The sequence below is a fragment of the Thalassophryne amazonica genome, chromosome 17, assembly GCF_902500255.1.
Source record: "Thalassophryne amazonica chromosome 17, fThaAma1.1, whole genome shotgun sequence".
Lineage (NCBI taxonomy): Eukaryota > Metazoa > Chordata > Actinopteri > Batrachoidiformes > Batrachoididae > Thalassophryne > Thalassophryne amazonica.
Window position 1 is genome coordinate 19,332,360 of NC_047119.1, and position 25,262 is coordinate 19,357,621.

The window sequence follows — 25,262 nt, forward strand, 5'->3', positions numbered from 1 at the left end:
CGCAGGCCACATTCACCTCCATAAATACAGGTTTTCTTTTATATTTTCCTCCCTGCAGGGTTTTGGAAAACAAGTGGATGTGTCATATATTGCCCAGCATTACAACATGAGCAAAAGCAAAGTGGACAACCATTTCTACAGTGTGGAAGTGGGAGATTCTACCTTCACGGTTTTAAAACGTTACCAGAATTTAAAGCCCATTGGTTCTGGAGCTCAGGGAATTGTCTGGTAAGTGCACGATTGTGCGTTTCCTTGATGACCTTTTTTATTCTATCATGCTATTATGTTTCTGATGTAGTAGTTAACATGTAATTATCTCATTTGGCTGGTTATTTTGTTGTCCTCTAAACTGTCTTACAGTTTTTGTTGTGGGAGAATATTAAGGGAGGTGGATCTTTGCTTCATGTTTCCTATGCTGAAGCAAAAGACTACAAAATTTCATTATAGTTGACCCCAAGACATGTTCTTGATTATCCATTGTCTAATCTTACATTTGACAAGTCAGCAATCATTTTGTTATTAGTTCTTCCCAAAACCCTTGTGTTGTCTTAAGTGCTTCCATTATGCCTGACCAATCAGATTTTGAAAACACTGCTATCATCCATGTGTTCTTTTTATGTTAAGAGTATTCCTTTCCCTCTGAAAGATCACAAAGTTGGTTGGAACATATTCGTAGAATGCTTGACACATTCTGCTTGCTTTCTGGGTAAACTATCAGGAGACTCCAGGGTGATCTCAAAACAAGCTAAAACAGGTGCATAACTGGACAGGGAAAACCTTTGGAAACCCATGGAAATGAGTGAGCTACCAACCACAACTGGGCCTGGAAGAAGATTAAGAAGACCGATGGATAGTTGCTGTGTCTTTTTAAACTATCTGTATTAATTATGAAACAATTTCAGCTAGTATGAACAATGTTCACCAGGTCCTACTGATGTTTCACGAACATCAGCAAGCACCCACATCAATCACTGCCAAATGTGTCCAGTCTCTGGAAAAGCAATGCGCTGGTCAAGAAGTGTGCCTTAAAAAGTAGATATACGAGGTCTATTAGATAATAAACCGACCCTTTTATTTTTTTTTAACTATATGGATTTGAATGACGTGCGATTACACCAATCATGCTTGAACCCTCGTGCGCATGCGTGAGTTTTTTCACGCGTCGGTGACATCATTTCCCTGTGGGCAGGCCTTGAGTGAGATGTGGTCCCGCCCTCTCAGCTGAATTCCTTTGTTTCACACGCTGCTCGAGACGGCGCGTTGCTTTATCAAAATTTTTTCTGGACCTGTGAGGAATATCCGAGTAGACACTATTCGAGAAATTTAGCTCGTTTTTGGTGAAAGTTTAACGGCTGATGAGAGATTATGGGGTGTTTCTGTCGGTGTAAGGACTTCCCACGCAGCGGGACGTCGCGCAGCGCTTCCAGGCGCCGTCGTCGGCCTGTTTTGACCTGAAAACATTCTAATTTAAGGCTTAATTCACCCAGGACATCGTGAGAGAACAGAGAAGATTCAGAAGAGGCCGGCATGAGGACTTTATGCGGACATTCCACTGTTTAAGGACATTTTGTAATGAAAGACGTGCGCGCAAATTCGCCGAGTCGTTTCCGTGACGACTCGGCAAATCTGTGTGCGCTGCGACAGGAAAAACACCTCCGTGTTGAAAACCATTTGTAAAATTCAGGCGGCTTTTGATGGCTTTCAACAAGTGAGTAACTGAGAAATTGTTTAACAGCTTGGGCATGTTCCAACTTGCCCGTTAAGGTTTCCAACGGAGGTGTTTTCCCGCGGTCGGGTCCGGCCCGACATGCGACTCTGCTCGCACGTTCTTTCATTACAAAATGTCCGTTAACAATGGAATGTCCGAATAAACTCCTCATGCCGACTTCTTCTGAAAGTTCTCTGTTCTCTGACGACTTACTGGGTCAACAGAGCCTGAAATGTGGAAGTTTTCAACTTGAAACGGCGAGACGCTGCCGCCTCGAAGCGCAGATCGCCATCAGGCACCGTGGGCCGTCCTTAAAGCGACACTACCAGACCAAAATCTCTCATCAGCCGTTAAAATTTTTACTGAAAACCAGCTGAATTTATCGAATGATGTCCACTCAGTTGTGCCTTACAGTTTTGAAAAAATTTTTATCAAACAAAGCAGCAGTCTCTGAGCCATTCCTAAACAATGAAAAAATCGACGAAAGGGTGGGTGACTCCTCACTCAAAGACTGCCCACAGGCGAATGACGTAACCGACAGGCGTGAAAAAACTCTCGCATGCCCACGAGGGTTCAAGCATGTCTGATGTAATCACACGTGATTCAAATCCATATGGTTTTTGAAAAAAATAATAAGGTCGGATACTTTTCTAATAGACCTCGTACATCTATAGCACAGTGAAATCAGGCTTCTGCTGTGTGAAATGGCTGAGAGGACAACCGACATCTTCAAAATATGGGGTAATGATGATTTGGTGGAAACTGGTGGATTGTGTCCTTCAGAATGGGAGTGAGTCAACTGCTCCAACTAAAGGAGTTCCACTCCTGTATACTACTGAGGTTAAAAAGGAGCATGAGATCAACAGCTGAATTGCAGCTGTGTCAGGAGTAATGTGGGTTTGGCTTTGGACTAAAGAGAGTCCTCAAGAAAGGGTCTCATTTTGCCAGTCAATTCCAGAGAAAGGAAATGAAAGTCAGTAGGAGCAATACAGAGTACATGTGTGCAAATAAAGGGAGCACGGTTGCAAGGAGTGGAGGTGATGAAGCCCTCAACATTAATGGTCGTCTGATAGTCACCTGATTCACAACAAAAAAACCCAAAACTCTGTCCTGTCACTCCAGGGGATCAACACACAGCGCCGTTCATTTTAAAGAACACAACACACTTCTTCACTTCAAATATGCAATAAGTCTAAGAGATCTGAGATCATCAACATGTGCACCTGTCTCACTCTTTGATAGTGTCAATAAGAACAGCCAGTGAACCCTCTTTCTCTGCAGCTGCACACACACTGTGTAGCCCCCCTCAAAATCCCTTAAATGTCCACTTTTGTAGCCATTTAGACATTTTTTGCAGATTACCAAAGTAATATTATTAACCAGATTCTAATACTTTGAAAAATATATATTTAATGTATTATTATTATTATTATTATTATTAACTTACTTTATTCTTAAATATTACAAATAGTATTTTGCCTAAAGCCCAGGAGCTTCACACACTACACACTGTAAATCTTATTTTAAAAATGACTTTATTAATTAAAGATGCACATAGAGGGGAATCCTACTCAAACGGGTCTTTCACTCCATTGGTACTTCGTCAACTTGGCTGTGCTGCATTTGCAAACCTGACAATATGGGACGAGTCAGGATAGCAACAGGACAAGTGGTTCTCTCATTCTACTTCTTCTACAGGACAAGTCCCTGAAAATGCTTAATGTCTATGCCTGAATGAGTTTAAATACTTCATGTCAGCTTTCAGAAGTAATGGAGATCGTGGTAGAGAAGTGGAGAAGAGAGTGCAGGCAGAGTGGAGTGGGTGGGGGAAAAAAGTGGTAGGAGTGATTTGTGATAGATCTGTATCTGCAAGACTGAGAGGAAAAGTTTACACGACAGTCTTGACAATGGCTACGTATGGCTTAGAGGCAGTGGCACTAACCAAAAGGCAGGTGGCAGAGCTGAAGATGCTGCAATTTTCCTTGGGAGTGATGAGGATGGATAGTACAGAGGGACAGCACAGATGGGATAGTTTAGAGGTCAGAGAGGTGACTTTGAGATGGTCTGGACATGTCCAGAGGAGGACACAGTGTACTAGAGGTGGGCGATACTATGAATTTTGGTATTGATCCGATACCAAGTAAATACAGGCCCAGTATCGCCGATATCAATACCGATACCAATACTTTTCATATTTAAGCTTCATAGATCCAAAGGATCTAAAAGACCTATGATAGAATTTTGCCAAACATTGCACGTGACAACAAAATACTTTATTATCACAATCAACATTTTTGTTTAAAAAAATATCACTCAACACAACTTAAAACAAAATCTCCTGAGGTAGAGGGCTGACTCAAGGAGAGCGTTGAGTGGGCGGGCCAGTCTGAGCCTACCTGCATGGCTGTTGGCTGGCACCGCTAAGCCACGTGACGGAGCAACAACAAAAGACCATAGGGGGAAGGGTGTGCTGCTCCGTGTTGTGTGACACAGCGCAACGCTGTTCTTACAGAAAGAGAGTAGACTTTGATGAATCTGCATGCGCAGCAGTCAGTGCATGCGGGAGAGAAAAAAAAGCTTGAATATCGATCTTTTTACACAACGATCGTTCAATAGCAATACCAGCGTTGGTATCAATATTATCGATATTAGGATCGATCCGCCCACCTCTACAGTGTACTGTATATAATGCTGAGGATGGAACCACCAGGCAGGAGGAGAAGAGGGCATTATGCGACTGCAATCTGTAATAAGAGGAAGCTAATAACACTGAAAATTGCACTTTAGTATTACTAATACTTTACTTTTATGCAATTCAGTTGAATTTATCTAGTTTATACAGAAAAAAACAAAGCAACAAAGTTGCCTCAAGGTGCTTCACACAAGAAAGGTCTACCCTTACCAACCCCTAGAGCAAGCACAGTGACAGTGGTAAGGAAAAACTCCCTCTGATGACAATGCGGAAGAAACCTCAAGCAGACCAAACTCAAAGGGGTGAACCACGTACAATACAGAACACAACACAACAATTGGTTAGAGTCCATGCAGGTGTCCAGTCTACCGTCGGGGGGTCATCAAGCCACTCAGTTGATCTGTTCCTGCAGCAGAGTCCGTTCCACATCTGTTACAGAATTCATCTGCTGGGTAAATTCAAGGATCACAAACACGAATAACACACGAAAAATGAATAAATAAAAAATAAAACCCCAAACACTGTCATCATCTTACACAAGCAGTAAAACACAGTATTAGAAGTCACAGTTCATCTCAGTATTAGATACACCATCATTTACGAGCTAAAAGCTGCCACTTTTTTCACCCTGCAGCTTAAACAACCGAAATACATCCATTAATGCATTGATTGAGTAAAATACACATAATAAATATAAATTCTTACCTGTTAGTTTCAGTGGGATTCATCCGAAGAAATAAGTGAAGCAAAGTCCCTCCCTCTGTACCAGCGTTGGTATTGATATTAGGATCAATCCGCCCACCTCTAGTGCCCACCAATGTCCTGTACCCTGAAAATGTAGATCCTGTAATTAGCAGATCCTTTTATCCAAAGGTACTTTTGGTCATTCTTGCATATTGATGCCAATTTTGAGCCTCTGCAAAGGAGCCTGGGAAGCCTAGTTTTGGGACTGTGCCCATTTTGAGGATTTTGTAGAGATGGATGGCAGGGAGATGGTGCAAATCTAATTTAAGCCGCTCTGCTGGGCACCGCTTGACTCTGCAACAACTGTCATCTGGCAATGCATCTAATACATAAAATTCTGAACACAAATGTAATATCCAACTGATTATATGGACCAAATATGATAATGGTCTCATTAGGATGTCAACATGGACATCAATGTCTCATCGCAAGATGGTGACATCCATATAACTGAAGAATTCAATACGGTTCATAGATTTCTGATGAATAACAATTTTTGGGACTGAATTACTGCATAGGGAGAGAGCCAAGAAAGGATTCAAAGTTTAAATTTGTGCTGAAATCTTGCTCACATAGATCTTGCAGGAGACAAGCTTCTTGATACTTTGAGCTTTGATACTTTGAGGAAAGGATTTACTGTTACCAAGAGGTCAAAAAGGTCCAAAAGTTAAAATTAAAGAATTGTTTAGGGAAATAATTCACTATTTTCATTTAATGCTCATTTAATGCTCAAATCATTAGACTGTACAAACCATCAGACTGTACAACTCCTCAATTTTATTCACTTTATACATGCTTCCCTTAGGCAGTATTATTAGACAGCATTTCTTAAATTTTCATTGTTACGCAGATGATACCCAGCTTTATCTATCCATGAAGCCAGAGGACACACACCAATTAGCTAAACTGCAGGATTGTCTTACAGACATAAAGACATGGATGACCTCTAATTTCCTGCTTTTAAACTCAGATAAAACTGAAGTTATTGTACTTGGCCCCACAAATCTTAGAAACATGGTGTCTAACCAGATCCTTACTCTGGATGGCATTACCCTGACCTCTAGTAATACTGTGAGAAATCTTGGAGTCATTTTTGATCAGGATATGTCATTCAAAGCGCATATTAAACAAATATGTAGGACTGCTTTTTTGCATTTACGCAATATCTCTAAAATCAGAAAGGTCTTGTCTCAGAGTGATGCTGAAAAACTAATTCATGCATTTATTTCCTCTAGGCTGGACTATTGTAATTCATTATTATCAGGTTGTCCTAAAAGTTCCCTAAAAAGCCTTCAGTTAATTCAAAATGCTGCAGCTAGAGTACTGACGGGGACTAGAAGGAGAGAGCATATCTCACCCATATTGGCCTCTCTTCATTGGCTTCCTGTTAATTCTAGAATAGAATTTAAAATTCTTCTTCTTACTTATAAGGTTTTGAATAATCAGGTCCCATCTTATCTTAGGGACCTCGTAGTACCATATCACCCCAATAGAGCGCTTCGCTCTCAGACTGCAGGCTTACTTGTAATTCCTAGGGTTTGTAAGAGTAGAATGGGAGGCAGAGCCTTCAGCTTTCAGGCTCCTCTCCTGTGGAACCAGCTCCCAATTCAGATCAGGGAGACAGACACCCTCTCTACTTTTAAGATTAGGCTTAAAACTTTCCTTTTTGCTAAAGCTTATAGTTAGGGCTGGATCAGGTGACCCTGAACCATCCCTTAGTTATGCTGCTATAGACGTAGACTGCTGGGGGGTTCCCATGATGCACTGTTACTTTCTCTTTTTGCTCTGTATGCACCACTCTGCATTTAATCATTAGTGATCGATCTCTGCTCCCCTCCACAGCATGTCTTTTTCCTGGTTCTCTCCCTCAGCCCCAACCAGAAGACTGCCCCTCCCTGAGCCTGGTTCTGCTGGAGGTTTCTTCCTGTTAAAAGGGAGTTTTTCCTTCCCACTGTAGCCAAGTGCTTGCTCACAGGGGGTCGTTTTGACCGTTGGGGTTTTACATAATTATTGTATGGCCTTGCCTTACAATATAAAGCGCCTTGGGGCAACTGTTTGTTGTGATTTGGCGCTATATAAAAAAATTGATTGATTGATTGATTGATTGACTTGGGGGGAGAAGAGGAGTAACAGGAAGACAGAGGTCAGGAATGAGAGGAACAGTAGCAGCCAGTAAACCAGTATTGATCAGTATGTCTGGTATTTATATTTGTGTATTTATATTTATATTTGCAAACTGTTTTTCTTTTTTACTTCTACTTTTGATACTCTGTCTGCTGCTATGCTGCTGGAACCTCAAATTCGCTGAGGGAGTCTTCCCAAGGGATCAGTAAAGTTCTATCTAATCTAAATGAAGGAATTGCTTCGCAACATGGTTCACTTTTAAAAAGCACTAAAGAAAAAGTCAACAAATTGTTTTAAAACATGTTTCAGAATGCTCACAACCTTAAATCATCTAAATGCTTCAGAAAATTATGCTCTGTTTTGAAAGGCTCAAAATGACAAATTAAACAACTGGTTTTGAAAACAATTTAGTATTTCAAAATGCTCAAAATAACAAATGAAACTTTTGCTTCAGAAAACTAATACACTGCTTTGAAATGCCTGAAAAAAAGTGAATTTAACAAATGCTTCAGAAAAGGAATTTGTGAACGGAAATGCAAAATAAAGCAAATGGTTCAGAAAATGAGCCACTGTTTCAAAATGTTTAGAACACTTAAAGAAAGCTGATTCACTGTTTTAGAAATCCTGGGAACAGTGCAATGACCACATAGTGTGCAGCGGGTCTACAATGTTTTAAAGAAGATTCACTGTTTAAAAAAAAAAAAAAAAAAATTTTAAAGAGCATATCTCACTCCAGCCAACACTATCTTTTAAAAAAATGATATGCCAGATTATAATTCACTACTTCATTACTGCTAGTCCTGATAAAAAATAAAATAAGCCAGAATGCATCTGAAAAATGCAGACCGAATGCAGACCGAACGGTCCGGCCCTAAAAATCAGTCCGCCTTTTGCATCTGCGGATGCGTCATTTCAGACCACAGCAGCACGTCTGAGACGGAGTCTCTTCACCCAAAGCAATCAAATGGATTAATGGGATTATTAACCATCAGATGATAAAGGTAAAACCTCTTAAATCATCATAAAGTCAATTTTAAGCAGAAACAAGGCTGTTTTAAGTAGAAATGAGGCGAAATTCTGTGAAATTCAGCTAGCAGCTTGTTTAGCCGCGGCACTCTGATTGCTCTCGCCTCCTTTTATGATGAAATGATGCTGAATTTATGTGGAAATGATTGTTGTACTAAAGCTTCAGATATCTGTCGCTGAGTTAGATGAGTGGTGTGCAGTTTGAAGCAGAAAGGAGGCATTAATCCGTGATCCGCATCATGGGGGGACTGATTTTTAAGGGGACCGTTCGGTCTGCACCCCGTCTGTCCCAGTGACACTCGATAAATAAATAAATAAAATTAAAAACTCCTACTTTTCTCCTCAAAATATTCTTTCAATATTCTCTTTCATCATGTCGTGTGACTACATCCTCCTAAAACACACATCTTAACCATTTTGATGTATTCACCGTCAAAGTCCACAAAAAACACTAATTTTACACTGCAAAAAAAAAAAAAATCTGTTTTCCATTCATTTCAATCAAGGGCCTCGAGGGGCGTTACCCTATATGATGTCATCAAAGTCCACATTCCTCACAGCTTTATGTTTCTGAATGTTTATCATCATCCAGTCAAATCAGGCTAAATTCCCCATGTTTATGACTTAATTTCTCAGGGGACATGGCACCAAAAATAAAGCACAGTACATCAATATTTTCATAATTCTTTATGTATTTAGAATAGTCAGCTTATATTTGACACTTTATTTACTTGTGATGCGCACTTTAATGAAACGGTGGCTTTCTAATTCATTTGCCTGTTCTGAAAAACTGAAATAACCCCTTCTGAAAATCATTTGCCATTTCAAAACACTTGAGGTTCCAGTTGTTTAGTAATATTACAGTGTTTTGAATTCCTCAGAACATGATAATGGTGACCCCATGAAATAAACTGGTGACTTCTTCTCTAGCCTTCAAAATACTTCTTGATAAGATGACTGTTATGTGTCGGACGCAGCTCGGAGAACCGACCAGCATTTGAAGGACCCAGTATGAAATAAGCAGAGCACGGTACAAAGGATAACTGAATTTAATACATAACAGTAATACAAAAATAACAGAAAGTGCGGTCTGGCGTGGTGCGCTCCTAGCAGCGCTAACGGTCCGGAGCCAGAAGCTGTTCGGAACCAAGGACCCCGCCGACACCCCCCAGGTGGCCGCAACAAACCGAGTCTGTGAAAGAAGGAACCATTATGTGAGTCCACACTCTACACACAGAGAGAACACTTAAAGGTGTACAAACAGCAAACACTTCCTGGCTTGATTACTAATCAGCTTCCCAACCTGCAGGCATGGAACATCCAGTTCACAAAACTCCACTGCAGTGGAAGCCGATACATGACTAACTTACAGCTCAATATAATAAGGTGTGAGGGACACCACATTTACTGACTGTATAAAACGTTAGTCACAAAATCTAACGTACCTCAGGAAGTGTGCTGACGAGCGTGAGACCTCACCCCCTCCTCTTTCACAGACCGTGCATCAAACCCTGGACGTTCTCTGCATCCACTGATGATGAGATGGCTCCCGAGACGACGATCTCACCCGTCTGGTCACAAGGTCGAGTCTCTGGCAAATACACACTGCATACTCCAGTCTTAAATGCCACCATGTTCCAATCCATATAGATGCACCTCAGCTGTGAGTCCTGACGAGCCGCAGGTGATCAGGGTGAGGTCCTGATAACCTCAGCAACACAGCCACTCAGTCCCAAATGCAAGCCACCTGGAAGGAAAAACAAAAGACAGAAACAAAAAGGCAGCCAGGCCCCCCAGCCATACAACAATGACTTCATGTCATAAAAATAAATGTCTGATTTTCCCTTCTGTGAAATGCCCTTATATTCACACAGATATTACGTGTTTTATATACTGAATCTGTGTGTGTATGCAGAAGGAAATGACTGAAACTCTTACCTTTAAAAGTCAACATTAAATATGCTTTTAGCTTCTGTTATACAATCGGCAGACTTTTGGCTCCATAAAGCCTGTAATATGCTAATTAGGAAAAACTTGTGCCACTGAATCAGCTCTTTGCCTGTGCTTCCACCTACAGTCTTTTCAGTCTGTGCACATCTCTGCCCTCGTGACGTGTGTGTGTTTGGTGGAGAAAAGGTTTGAGTAACATCTTAGTATGATGATGGATGGATGAAGTCATTGAGCTGGACATGACAAAATCTTTCACTCATCTCTAAAACTGACTTTTTCAAATCCCTGAGGAATTTATGCTTTCATAGAAGCTCTGCTGTTGCCATGGTCACACTACAGTCTCCATAGACACCAGAAGAACCAGAGTGGATCCCACCAAACATCCAGAAGCCCACACACCATGTCATATTCTGTTCCTTATTATATATACTAGTGCAGTGTCTGTAGGAAGTTTGTATCCATATAGAAAATTGGGAGCTAAAAAATTAAAGACCACCAGATCAATATCACATATTGATGTCAAATACCACCACCAGACCAAACTGAATTCTAAATAAAGTGTTGTGAAATGCCATCACCAGGATGCAGTGCTTTCAAATGCCTCCAGTTGTAATATAAATAATAAAAATCATAGTCAATGAAAATACCTGCACAGTATTTAGCACAGTGCTTTAAATTTTCTCTCAAAATATTTTATTTTACAAACTATATCTCGTCATTTTTGAATGGTTCATCTATTAAAGGGTTAAAAACTGAAGGAAATCAATTGCAAGGCCTGAAATAAGTTTCTGTAGTAAGTGTTTTAGCCATAAGGTCAAGTGAGATGACGAAGTGTTGGCTTTTTAAAATACTTGAAAGACACTGACTCATCGAGAAGATTTAATTCTGCTATAACGGACTGATGCAGCAGGTGGCAGCAATGCAGCAATAAGGATGTTGGCTGCCTTTAAGTGCCATAGAAGAAGAAAAGGTGCGTTTTGTGTTAAAATAAAGCCATAATATCCCCTTAACGCCTGAATTTATATAGCTGTATATAAAAAAATGTTTTGTGTGTGTTTTTGCCTTTAAGTAGATGGTAAATAATGTTGAGATTATTAATTACACTTTTGCACAAAAAATAAATAGTAATTTTGGTATTTTGGTAATAATTTATGTTACAATGTTATAATAATAATGGTATGTTGCAAATTTGTGACAACAGGCATACTGGTCAATTTGGTATGCTGCATATTTGAGTCAAATATTGTAGCATATATGCGACAATAGGCATTTAGGGGATATATATATATATATATATATATATATATATATATATATATATATATATATATATATATATATATATATATACGTATATATATATAAGGTCTATTAGATAATAAACCAACCCTTTTATTTTTTTTTTAACTATATGGATTTGAATGACGTGCGATTACACCAATCATGCTTGAACCCTCGTGAGTTTTTTCACGCGTGTCGGTGATGTAATTTCCCTGTGGGCAGGGCTTGAGTGAGATGTGGTCCCGCCCTCTCGGCTGAATTCCTTTGTTTCACACGCTGCTCGAGACGGCGCGCGCGTTGCTTTATCAAAAGTTTTTTCTGGACCTGTGAGGAATATCCGAGTGGACACTATTCGAGAAATTAAGATGGTTTTCGGTGAAAAGTTTAACGGCTGATGAGAGATTATGGGGTGTTTCTGTCGGTGTAAGGACTTCCCACGCAGCGGGACGTCGTGCAGCGCTTCCAGGCACCGTCGTCGGCCTGTTTCGACCTGAAAACATCCTAATTTAAGGCTTAATTCACCCAGGACGTCGTGAGAGAACAGAGAAGATTCAGAAGAGGCCGGCTTGAGGACTCTATGCGGACATTCCACTGTTTAAGGACATTTTGTAATGAAAGACGTGCGCGGCAAATTCGCCGAGTCGTTTCTGTGACGACTCGGCAAATCTGTGTGCGCCGCGACAGGAAAAACACCTCCGTGTTGAAAACCATTTGTAAAATTCAGGTGGCTTTTGATGGCTTTCAACAAGTGAGTAACTGAGAAATTGTTTAACAGCTTGGGCATGGTCCAACTTGCCCGTTAAGGTTTCCAACAGAGGTGTTTTTCCTGTCACGACCCCCCGCGGTCGGGTCCGGCCCGACATGCGACTCTGCCCGCATGTTCTTTTATTACAAAATGTCCGTTAACAATGGAATGTCCGAATAAACTCCTCATGCCGACTTCTTCTGAAAGTTCTCTGTTCTCTGACAACTTACTGGGTCAACAGAGCCTGAAATGTGGAAGTTTTCAACTTGAAACGGCGAGACGCTGCCGCCTCGAAGCGCAGATCGCCGTCAGGTGCCGTGGGCCGTCCTTACGGCGACACTACCAGACCAAAATCTCTCATCAGCCGTTAAAATTTTTACCGAAAACCAGCTGAATTTATCGAATGGTGTCCACTCAGTTGTGCCTTACAGCTTTTGAAGAAATTTTATCAAACAAAGCAGCAGTCTCTGAGCCATTCCTAAACAATGAAAAAATCGAAGAGAGGGTGGGCAACTCTTCACTCAAAGACTGCCCACAGGCGTATATATGGAAATGGTTTCTGCAGCAGTCTCTTCACAATCATGGGAAAGAAGCTGTATGTTGGTGTGGGCTCGCATGACCCGCAGTCTGTCAGGCCAGTGAAAAGAGCGTCCTGAGTGGGCAAGGTCATCCCGGATCTTTGTTGCCCGTCGGAGGAGACAGCTCAAGTAGCTCTCCTCTTGGCATGGGAGTGGAGAGCCAATGATCACAAGAGCACAGGAGCACAAACTCATTTCGTGACAGTATCACAAAATGCGGGGTGACAGAGTGGGAGAGTCTGTGGGGGTTAGGGGAAGGGAGAGGGTTTGAAATAGTAAAATAAAAAAAAATGCCATGTCGCGAAAATGTGACTCGTTTTGCGACATGAGCATGAAAAAAAGTACGAGACTGTGGATCTGTGGTACTGTGGGCTGAACGTCTTCAGGTGGATTGAGATGATGTTAACTGCAAAAATAGCTTCCATTTGAGAGACAGGTGTTGGAAGAACTTGCATCTTTCTGAAAAGAACAGGACAGCCATCTGGACTGGGACAACTACAGGGGTATTATACCGCTATCTGTTGGCCAAACTTACCTACAAGGGTAATTCCCAGTAGCATTCATTGCCAGCTGCTTGCTCCTCAGTGACTGGAGCACTCTGCTTTCACACTCAAGAAGGCAACCATTGACCAGATTAATGCCAAAGACAAGGTGACACCGTCGCAGACATGTATAACTCGTAAAAATCCGATCTAAAGCGGACTGTCAATGATGCACTTCTGTGAGTCTTTGTTTGCTCTGAGCTGTGAAAATCCATCTTGTTTCTGTGACCAGTGACATTCACCATGGACTGTCGCAGTCACAATCACTGATTCGTCCTGCAGTAAATACTGAAAAGTCATGTTTCTTTCTGTGTTTATCCTCTGCAGCGCGGGCTATGATGCCGTCCTGGACAGAAATGTGGCCATCAAGAAACTGAGCAGACCCTTCCAGAACCAGACTCATGCCAAGAGGGCGTACCGGGAGTTGGTGCTCATGAAATGTGTTAATCACAAAAACGTGAGTGATTGGGCAGGACGGGAGTGGAACCGTGTTCAGTTTGTGACGGTGAAGAATGAAATACGAGGGCTGTCAATAAAGTATAGGTCCTTTTTATTTTTTTCAAAAACTATATGGATTTCATTCATATGTTTTTACGTCAGACATGCTTGAACCCTCGTGCGCATGCGTGAGTTTTTCCACGCCTGTCGGTGACGTCATTCGCCTGTGAGCACTCCTTGTGGGAGGAGTCATCCAGCCCCTCGTCGGAATTCCTTTGTCTGAGAAGTTGCTGAGAGACTGCCGCTTTGTTTGATCAAAATTTTTTCTAAACCTGTGAGACACATCGAAGTGGACAAAGTTCGAAAAATTAAGCTGGTTTTCGATGAAAATTTTAACGGCTGATGAGAGATTTTGAGGTGATACTGTTGCTTTAAGGACTTCCCACGGAGCGAGACGTCGTGCAGCGCTCTCAGGCGCCGTCGTCAGCCTGTTTCAAGCTGAAAACCTCCACATTTCAGGCTCTATTGATCCAGGACGTCGTGAGAGAACAGAGAAGTTTCAGAAGAAGTCGGTTTCAGCATTTTATCCCGATATTCCACTGTTAAAGGAGATTTTTTTAATGAAAGACGTGCGGACGGGTCCGCGCGTCGGGACGCAGCCGGCGCGGTGTGGCGGCACAGGAAAAACACCTCCGTGTTGATAACCATTTGTAAAATCCAGGCGGCTTTTGATGGCTTTCAGTGGAGTGAGTATATGAGAAATTGTTTAACAGCTGGACATGTTCCAACTTGTCCTTAAGGCTTCCAACAGAGGTGTTTTTCCTGTGGCGGAGCGTCGCAGCGGCTGCGAGCCGACTCTGCAATCCGTCCGCACGTCTTTCATTAAAAAAATCTTTAACAGTGGAATATCCAGATAAAATGCTGAAACTGACTTCTTCTGAAACTTCTCTGTTCTCTCACGACGTCCTGGATCAATAGAGCCTGAAATGTGGAGGTTTTCAGCTTGAAACAGGCTGACGACGGCGCCTGAGAGCGCTGCACGACGTCTCGCTCCGTGGGAAGTCCTTAAAGCGACAGTATCACCTCAAAATCTCTCATCAGCCGTTAAAATTTTCACCGAAAACCAGCTTAATTTTTCGAACCGTGTCCACTTCGATGTGTCTCACAGGTTTAGAAAAAATTTTGATCAAACAAAGCGCCAGTCTCTCAGCAATTTCTCAGACAAAGGAATTCCGACGAGGGGCTGGACGACTCCTCCCACAAGGAGTGCTCACAGGTGAATGACGTCACCGACAGGCGTGGAAAAACTCACGCATGCGCACGAGGGTTCAAGCATGTCTGACGTAAAAACATATGAATGAAATCCATATAGTTTTTGAAAAAAATAAAAAGGACCTATACTTTATTGACAGACCTCGTACTCTCAAACTGTGACAGTCCGTGTCTATTTTTGGGGTTGGACGAATCTCTTTGCCGAAAAGCAATCCGCCGTGTTGTGACCGTGCTAAATTCTATGCCTCCAGAAATGTACCAACTGGCAGGAGAGTGAATCAGAGCGCCACAAGGCGTGAATAATCTTCACTTCTGCCATTTGCACAACTCCCCCCATTCTCTTTGTTCATTTACATGAAATCTTTTATCCCAGCTCACGTCTTCATCGTCCTTCATCCTCGCTGTCTCATTTTGTGCAGTTACTGTGCACTAATCCTCTCCTCTGTCTTCTCCTCTAGATTATCAGTTTATTAAACGTCTTCACACCACAGAAATCATTAGAGGAATTCCAGGATGTGTAAGTATAATCAAACATTTTTAATGGCTATAATGTAGGACAAGTTGTGTGTGTGTGTGTGTGTGCGTGTGTGTGTGTTTGGCTAGGTCATCCCAGAATTGCAATTCAGGGGTGTGTTTCAGTGAAGATAAAGGCCATTCGGGTCCAAATTCAATGTTACGTTCCCCTCCCCCGACTCTGATTTACACCAAACGTGACACACATATGGAGGTGGGTTCTGGAAATGCTCAAGCAAGGTGAAATTTGCCATAGGGCAACCACTGGCATCAAGGATCACAATTTTTCACTCAGACCTGCGCCAGATTTGTCATAGTACATATAGGTAGGTTCCGGGAATAATGAAAAGAGACCAAAATTGCCAAAGATCAAGCCAATGTCACATCTGCATGTTTACTTGTTGGTCGACTCCTACAGGTGCTTTTTCTAATTTCTACCAGAAATTTGGCCCAGAAATTACTATTAAAAACATTACCAAGTTTGTATTTGCTCAAATTGAAGGCTTGACTGCAAATATCAGTTGTGATGTTTTTACCTGAATTATGTCATTCCTTGCTGTACCTCATTTTCTACTGAGGCTAGAAATCAGGTTTGAATCCTGCATTATTCAGTGACCTCAGGTTTATAATTGATCCAAATGAACTGCTTTGACTTTTGACCATAATGAAATGGCTTAAATGGCTCAGAGTATCCCCTAAACATCATTTTTGAAAATGCCTGGGATGCCAAGGAGTTACAGAAAAATCTGGCCATATTTTATCTTACCAGAGGCGGGACGAAGTCACCATCAAGTCACTCTCAAGTCATCAATCTGTAAGCCCCAAGTCAAGTCTCAAGTCCTAATGGCCACCAGTTGTTTGCAAGCTGACTTTAGACTTGACTTTGGACTTGCAGATTGACGACTTGAGAATCACTTGACACTGACTTACTCCCACCTCTGTATCTTACCATTAAAAATGTGCTCTGATTGTAATTTACTGTATAATTTCTCTCTGGTAACATGTAACGTTGTTCCACGGGACAGATAAATGCCACAGAATCCTTTTAAGTGATGGTGACATCTGGGGGTAGGTTGCGACGTAGCAAGCTGTGCACTGTAGACAACGCTCTCCCTAATTAGTTTAGCGGGCAAGTGTGAATCCCAAACACGTGGTCTGGCACTGAACTGATCAGACTATCAGCCAATCGTAAATCAGCTGATTGATCTTTACTCAGGTACCTAGTGATGGAGCTGATGGATGCCAATTTGTGCCAGGTGATTCAGATGGAGCTTGACCACGAGAGAATGTCCTACCTGCTCTATCAGATGCTGTGTGGTATCAAGCATCTTCACTCAGCCGGCATCATCCACAGAGTAAGAAAGTTTAAACCCAGATGGTTTATTTTGTTGTCTAGTGACAGATTCAATCCCAATTCTCTCCCTTCGCCCTACCACTCTGCACTTTTCCTTTGGAATCATTTTAGTTTTGCATGCCCCACTTCACTGTTTGGAATAATAAAAAAAAACTGTGTCTTTGTGATGTAACTTGCTTAAACAGTCAAGAAAGATTTCTAGATGTTATTGGAATTAGGGTGAACATTTGTAGGGTGATGTATATGATGACTGACGTGTCATTTTACGGAACTGCAGCTAGAATCTAGGGTCGTGGCATTTAATGTTAGCATATGTGGTCACTCTTAACCACAGCTGCTAAGGTTAATATCATACTAACCACTGTTAGCTTGACTGCATGGCTAACATGCCCGTATATGCTAAACAAGGGTGAGCTAGCATGCCATTTGCCAAACGCATCATGTCAAAGTAACAATGTCTGTCATAAATTACAGGTCCTCGCAAAGTTTGACATACAGTAAACTCAGAAACGCGGTCACCCCTGACCATTATGAAAGTACGCCCTTTAAAAAAACAAAACAACTTGCCCTTGGTCTCATTGCATGAGCAAGTACATAAGTATAAACCTGTCTAGTTTCTCATGTCAGTCTTAATTCATTCTCCAGGACCTCAAACCAAGCAATATTGTGGTGAAGTCAGATTGCACCCTGAAGATTCTGGACTTTGGTCTGGCCAGGACTGCAGGCACCAGCTTTATGATGACCCCTTACGTGGTGACTAGATACTACAGAGCACCAGAGGTCATCTTGGGCATGGGCTACAAAGAGAATGGTAAGGCTGGGTGAACCGCGTAAATACTCTGAATTAGCAAAGAGCAGGAGAGAAATTGTACTGCTCAAAGGTCAAACTCACCACGCTTTAAAGTCGTGTTTGTCCGCATTCAACAGCAGCTGAAGTTAGACAAACTGGAAAAAATGTAGTGAATTATGATTGTTATTTTTGGGGTAGGGTGGGGTGGGTGGGACTTCACAATAATTTACAGTCAGAAATTTGAAGTCAGATTCACGGTACATTATTCTGGTTTTTGTCTGTTTTACTCACTCGTCATTGGTGCCAAATCTTAGAAACTAATGCTTTTGACAGTGTGTGTATATGGGCAGTTTGACAGTCAGGGTACACAAGTATGTCACTTCCACCACCAAAAAAAAAAAAAATCAGAGTGGTTACTTTAGTAAAGTTATTCGTCCATATCTAACTGCTGACTGGGGTACTTAAATGCCCAAAGTTTCAGACCTGTCAGGTATTTGCATATATGAGCTCACAGATATGTATGATCTGCTATAATTTCCGGAGAGGAATTTTTTTTTTTTTTTTTGACAAAGATAATTGCTGTGTAAATTATACAGACTATGATTAGTGCAATCTACCCATATATACTATCTACTAAAAACAGTTGATGGTAAGTATGTACTCAGAGTACGTACACAACTGCTGTTGTGTTTCTACATTCTCTAATAGTGATGGACTATAAACATTTCTGGAGAGGACAGTTTTTGACAGACAGAGGGCTACACCCCAATATTAAAGACATTGGAGAGAATTAGATACGCATCCTTTTGTGGCATCACAGATAGCGATTACATCTTTCAAACAAAAAGTTATATTCACATAACACTGATGCTTGAGTTTGAAATTCGATTTTTTTTCACAGACAAGACATTTTATTTTTGAATGCCTGCTCCAAGTCGTTTCCCCACTGGGCAACGATCCTGGGAGTTAGATTGTTGTACAGTAGGCTTTGATAGGGAAATTAGTCCATTTAGTGGTTACCTACTCAATAAATAATAGTTCTGGCAGCCTATCAAAATTAGTCATCATGGAAATGAGACTAATATTTTGGTAAAAACTGGCATAATTAGAGTTCTGCTGGTAAACAAATGGGGAAACCAAACCAAATGACCATTACTGCTGATAGACCAGTAGTAGTTATCCAAGTATGGCAAACTAAACTTTGTTGGTCATTTCCACCTTACACCAAACTTTATCTTTAAAATCCACTTATGTACCCTGACTGTAAAACAGCCCATATGGGGTCTTTTTTAAGTTACCAAGTGGTTCAAAACAGGAAATCATTTTCTGAAGCTATTAAAGCATTTATTGATTCAAGTTTTTTGAAACAATGATTGGTTTATCAAACTCTTTGAATGCATTGATTCATATGACTTCCAGCAATTTTTGCCCATGATATATGTGTATACGTATAGAGGTGGAATATGTTTTGCACCTTTAATTTAATGAAGCAACTATAGCAAAACTGTGAGCACGAGTTGATTTTTATGACCCTTAAAATGTGGTTTGTGCATCTACAGTGAAGAATGTGAGCAGACGGAACTGTTGTGCTGCATTTGAGAGCGAGAGAGAGATTCAACCTATCTACATAGTGATTATCATTATTATTTTTAATGCAGCTGCACATTCTGTCAGGTGTTTTACACCAAATATACCTTCTCCTGAAATGCTTGAATGAATGAATGCACTGGAGCTAGTTTTTATTTTCTGCGCTGTGGTAAAGACACGGATGGAATCGTGTTGCCAACGTTGAGCTGAAGTGAACATTTGATTTATGTTATGCAAAGAATCCCATTAGAGCAGCTGTGATTGCTGTTAAATTGTTTTTGAAAGCTGTCTTGATGCTTTAATCTGCAACAGACCAGAGATGGGGATCATCTGACTGCAGGAAAATAAAGGTTAAAAGGCAAGAATGAGTCACTGATTGAAACAACATGAACAGAAGTGTGGCTGAGCATCAAACTAAGCCATCTCCTCACTCGATGCTCTGCCTTCTTGGACTTCTTTTGCCTCATCATTTGTGTTTCATTCTAATTTTCAGATTGTTTCTCTGTTGCATAACAATGTTGCAGGCCTGATTTTTTTTTTTAACACGATAACCTCTCCTTTCACTCCTCTTTGTCTCACCATCACCTCTGTGGTGTCCAGTGGACATATGGTCAGTGGGGTGCATTATGGGAGAAATGGTGCGCCACAAAATCCTTTTCCCAGGCCGGGACTGTATCCTTGATAATACAATGGTGACACTCTTTAGTTGTGTAAGATAGGATGGAAAACTGAAAGCTGTTATTTTATATTGTGATATTCATTTTAAGTTTCATTTATGCCGTTGGACTCTCCGGCCTGTTGCAACAGTTTGTTGGAGTCCGAATAAATAGCCAAGTGGTTTGTAAATGAAATGGTTTCACATACTACCGTATTTGCCAGTATACCCATTTTAAAAAAGGCCTCTATATATAAGTTATACCTGAGTATAAGTCATGCATTTTTTTCTGTGCATTTTTGTGCATTGTTTTATAATGTAATATTTATTATTGGTGTTTTTCTTTTATTATTGGAGTTCATTACTTATTTTTTTAGTGCTTTGATTCCTGGGAAAGCCCTATATAGATAGTTATTATAATTAAATCAAATTAAAATCAAATTTATTAATTTATATAGCGCCAATTCACGATGAAATCGTCTCAAGGCGCTTCACACAACATAAAAAAACAATAAAAAATTTAAAACACAATAAAAAGACAACCATAAAAGAAAGACAGCCATAAAAGAATACAAAAATAAAAACACATCATAACACTAATGATAAAATAGGGAAAACAAATGAGTCTTTAAACGTGACTTAAAAGTCTCCACAGTATACGACTGCCGAGTGTGTGCCGGGAGATCATTCCACAGAGCTGGAGATCATTCCACATGTATAGATTTGTAGCCTAAATTCATTTTTATGACCAACCCACATCCACTTTTTCTTTCTGTGTACATATGTGGCCTGATGTTCTTTGCACTTTGCTGCAGTGTAAATTGGACTCTAATCAAACTGACCTCTGGCTGGCTGTCACCCTCAATTCTAACAAAATATTTTTAACTCTCAGTGATTCAACAGTCAGAGCCAGTACACTGTAAAGCTGATGTTGTATCAGCTGGAATGGACTCGGGGAAACCAGCTGTATATATAAAAGTAAGTCCATTGAGGTCACCACAGCAACTCCAAGGTGGATCTGGCACATTTTTTACACTGGATGCCCTTCCTGACACAACATGGAAAAACATGGCAGGGGAGGGGTTTGAACCAGAAAGCTTCTGAATTGAAACCAAGTGCACTAACCACTTGGCCACCACTCCTGCACTCCTGAAACCAGCTCCATTCTCCATTCTTCTTAATCAAGATTTTAAACAATAATGTGTCTCTAGGGTGTCTACACTCCCCCCCCCCCCCCCCCAAAAAAAACTAATTTGAAAAGTCCATCCTCTCCATCTTTTGTCTGCTCCACCTTTCAGAAACTGTGTGCTCAGACAGGCTGATCAGATTTTCCCTCTGATATCATCTGGTGAGATAATACCTTCTCCAGGTGTGTGACACACGTCCCAAGCTCGCTGTTTTTGCCTTGCACTTCTTTTGTCTCATATTTGTGTTTCATTGTAATTTTCCAATTATTTCTCTGTGGATTTTACAATGTTGCAGGTCTGATTACTCTAACACGATAACCTCTCCTTTCACTCCTTTGTCTCACTGGGTTTGGGGCATGTCACACACCAGCTCCAGGTGTGTGATTGGTCACTTTTCCGTGTTTAAAGGCTGATTAAAACTTTTTGCAGTGCACACACACTGATCACATTTCAATCATGAATCAAACAGAGGAACGTTTGGCAGAAGAAGTCTGCAAATACCAACTTTACAACACAGAGTCAAAAAACTGCAGATGCTCAAATGACAAGCAAGTCCTGGAGGGAACTTGCACGTAACGCTGGTTTGGAGGTCGATGATTGTATAAAGAAGTGGAGGTCGTTGAGGGATAAATTAATCCAGAAAAAGGAAAAAAATGACAGCAGCAGTGGTGATGCAGTCAGAAAGAAAGACCCTGCCTTGTTCTTCATGTTGTGCCCCCTACTACTCTGGCGGTAAATTGCATTGCAATGTCCACCAATGCGACTGAGAACTTTGAAAGGGTCATGCCCATGTCGACGTGGTTGTGTGGCCACGGATTTACAGAGTTGCAGAAGCATAAATCAAGTTTCAGTTCTTCCAGAACGTGGGAGCTGCAAGTTATAAAGCTTTATGTTGCTCTACCGTGTGGATAATGTTATGCCTGAAACACACACATTGCTTGACTGCCACCATTGACGTGCGTCGCCCTCACACACAAGCCCAAGCCACATCCCCTCCCACAGAGAGACGTGTTCAGACAGGTCATTTGCATTCTTAGTTTCAGTCAGAGAAATGGCCTGAGGAAGTCGGAGCACCAGGATGGAACCCACGCAAACATGGGGAGAACATGCAAACTCCATGACCTTCTTGCTGTGAGGCAACAGTGCTAACCACTAAGCCACTTCTGCTTCCTATATTAAGTGCCATCCAAAAGTATTGGAACACTTTGTATTTCACACATTTTAATTTGTTTATTCCATTTCAAATACAAAAAAAATACAAATAATAAAAAATTCTAAAATGATCTTCCTTAAACACAAACTGAAAGCAAATATCTACAATTTAATATAAATTAATAACAAATATTAAAGCCAAGATGATGGGTTGTATAAGTAATGGTATAATATTTGTAATAATATTTGTAAATAATCAGTTTTATTGCGTTTTTTTCAGAGAAGTCAGGGGATGGCTACATGAACATTTCCAAGTCACTGAATATGTCTTGGACTTTATTTACATAAATTATGAAGAAAACAAACAATATGGCCCTCTATGGTACATCTGTATGGAGTTGATAGTTCTCAAAAACTAGTGACTGTGCAAGAAGGAGAAGAGTGAGGAAAGCCACCAGATCATCCAGACAACCCAGAAGATGTTATAGGGTTCTCTGGCTGTGATTGAAGAAACTGTGCACAGTGCATGTTTTGCATTTTGTATCCCCAGTTATACAGCTTCATGATGAAGAGGTATAGAGGAGGATTTTGTAAACACAAAGAAGGGCCTTATTCAGGGAGGTGACAAAGAACCCGATCGTCACTCTGTCAGAGCTCCAGCATTCCTCTGTGAAGAGAGGAGAACCTTCTAGAAGATCAACCATCTCTGCAGCAATCCACCAATCAGGCCTATATGGTAGAGTGGCAGGACATAAGCCACTCTTTAGTAAAAGGCACATAACAGCCCACCTGGAATTTGACAAAAAGCACCCGAAGGACTCTGAAACCATGAGAAACAAAATTCTCTGGTCTGATGAGACAAAGATTGAACTCTTTGGGGCGAATGCCAGGCAACATGTTTAGAGGAAGCCAGGCACCATCCCTACAGCGAAGCATGGTGGTGGCAGCATCATGCTGTGGGGATGTTTTTCAATGGCAGGATTGAGGGAAAGATGAATGCAGCAATGCATCCTGGATGAAAACCTGCTCCAGAGCGCTCTTGACATCAGACTGGAGCGACAGTTCATCTTTCAGCAGGACAGTGACCCTAAGCACACAGCTAAGATATCAAAGGAGTGGCTTCAGGACAACTCTGTGAATGTCCTTGAGTGGCCCAGCTAGAGACCAGACCTGAATCTGATTGAACATCGCTGGAGAGATCTGAAAATGGCTGTGCACCGACGCTCCCCATCCAACCTGATGGAGCTTGAGAGGTGCTGCAAAGAGGAATGGACAAAACTGCCCAAAGATAGGAGCACCAAGCTTGTGGCATCATATTCAAGAAGACTTGAAGTTGTAATTGCTGCCAAAGGTGTATCAACAATTTATTGAGCAAAGGGTTTGAATACTTATGTACATATGATTTCTTATTTTTTAATTTTTAATAAATTTGAAAAAAAATGTTGTCATTATGGGGTGTTGTGAATAGAATTTTGAGGGGAAAAATTAATTTACTCCATGTTGGAATAAGGCTGTAACATAACAAAATGTGGAAAAAGTGAAGAGCTGTGAATACTTTCTGGATGCACCATACATAATTCCATCTGTCAATCTCTCAATTGTTTATTTCATTGTACCTACTCTTCTATGTTGGATGTTTTATGTAATAGACCAAACCACTTTAATTTACTTATATCAAACTTCAGTGGCCATATATCTGAGCTTTCAGAAGTAAAAATAAAAACCTGACTGGAAGCAGGCCATGTGTGTTTTCCTTAACCCTAATTGTCCTCATCAGACATTGATCAGTGGAATAAGGTGATTGAGCAGCTGGGCACACCCTCACCAGAGTTCATGAAGAAGCTACAACCCACAGTGAGGAATTACGTGGAGAACAGGCCAAAGTATGCAGGCCTCACTTTCCCCAAGCTTTTTCCTGACTGCCTTTTCCCTGCCGACTCAGAGCACAACAAACTCAAAGGTGAGAGCCCGAAGTTGTGATGCAGATGCCAGCAATGTTTACCGGAGTGTCCCAGAAGAGGTAACACTCCACCATGATGGTGCTGTTCCTTGTGGCCACCACACATGGGCCTGTATCCACCAAGCACCCTAAGGCTAAAAATAGCTCCTAGTGATGTTATTGTAAGAACATTTTAGAATTCCTCAAAATCTTAGACATTTCTTAGAATTTTCCCTTGGTAAGATGAAAGTTGTCCGCGAAGCACCTTATACCTTAAGAAAACTCCTAAGGTGCCAAACTGGTAAAAGTTGGGAGGATGACCTTTAGGAAGCCCAAGATGTTTTAAACAGAAAAGATGGCAGAAAAGACAGAGAGTAAGCTGCATGTAGGATGACAGTGAGTCAGTAACACACTAACGGCTTGATCTACATCATTATTTTATGTAAATTTACTGTCTTCATGTTTTAATAAATTTAGGTTCTTGTTATCATGTACACACACTGTTAATGTTATCATTATTATCTGTATTATTAATGTTGTTTTCTTTTATTATTCTATTTTGTCATTTCATTTTAAATGGACCACAGTGGAAATAAGCGTTGTCACTTTTTTTTTTGTATCAGGCATGTCTTTTTAACGTATTTACTTCCAATGAACGCACTAAATAATCTCATGCACACACGCCCGCTTTTAATATGTAGATAATCAGCATGTGAATGAGGTACATCCAAACATTTTCAAGCTGTGTAACAATTCATTTAATCTTGCTGAGTTTCATCAGCATAACAGTTATCCTCACAATTACACGTTAATGCAGTTCGGCTTTTATGATCGGTTGATTTCACTGTCCATTCATGACTAGGAAGCTGGAGCCCATTTGTTGGTTTATTTCTCCTCCCCATTCTGTGACAGCCAGTCACAGCTCATAGAGGACTGTGTCATACCTAGCAATGGGGTCAACCCTGCCTCCTCACAAAGATAAGAA

General features: G+C 41.0%; 1 protein-coding gene across 7 annotated transcripts in view; it reads left to right on the forward strand.

Moving 5' to 3' along the window:
- mapk10 (mitogen-activated protein kinase 10) overlaps window positions 1-25,262 on the forward strand; it is a 78,034-nt gene that overhangs the window by 37,422 nt on the left and 15,350 nt on the right. For all 7 annotated transcript variants that reach the window (XM_034192243.1, XM_034192247.1, XM_034192242.1 and 4 more), the window contains exons 3-9: window positions 59-228; window positions 13,718-13,847; window positions 15,559-15,617; window positions 16,830-16,968; window positions 17,613-17,778; window positions 19,945-20,016; window positions 24,116-24,298. In XM_034192243.1, coding sequence (XP_034048134.1) covers window positions 59-228; window positions 13,718-13,847; window positions 15,559-15,617; window positions 16,830-16,968; window positions 17,613-17,778; window positions 19,945-20,016; window positions 24,116-24,298 — 919 coding nt within the window. The remainder of the gene's footprint in view (window positions 1-58; window positions 229-13,717; window positions 13,848-15,558; window positions 15,618-16,829; window positions 16,969-17,612; window positions 17,779-19,944; window positions 20,017-24,115; window positions 24,299-25,262) is intronic.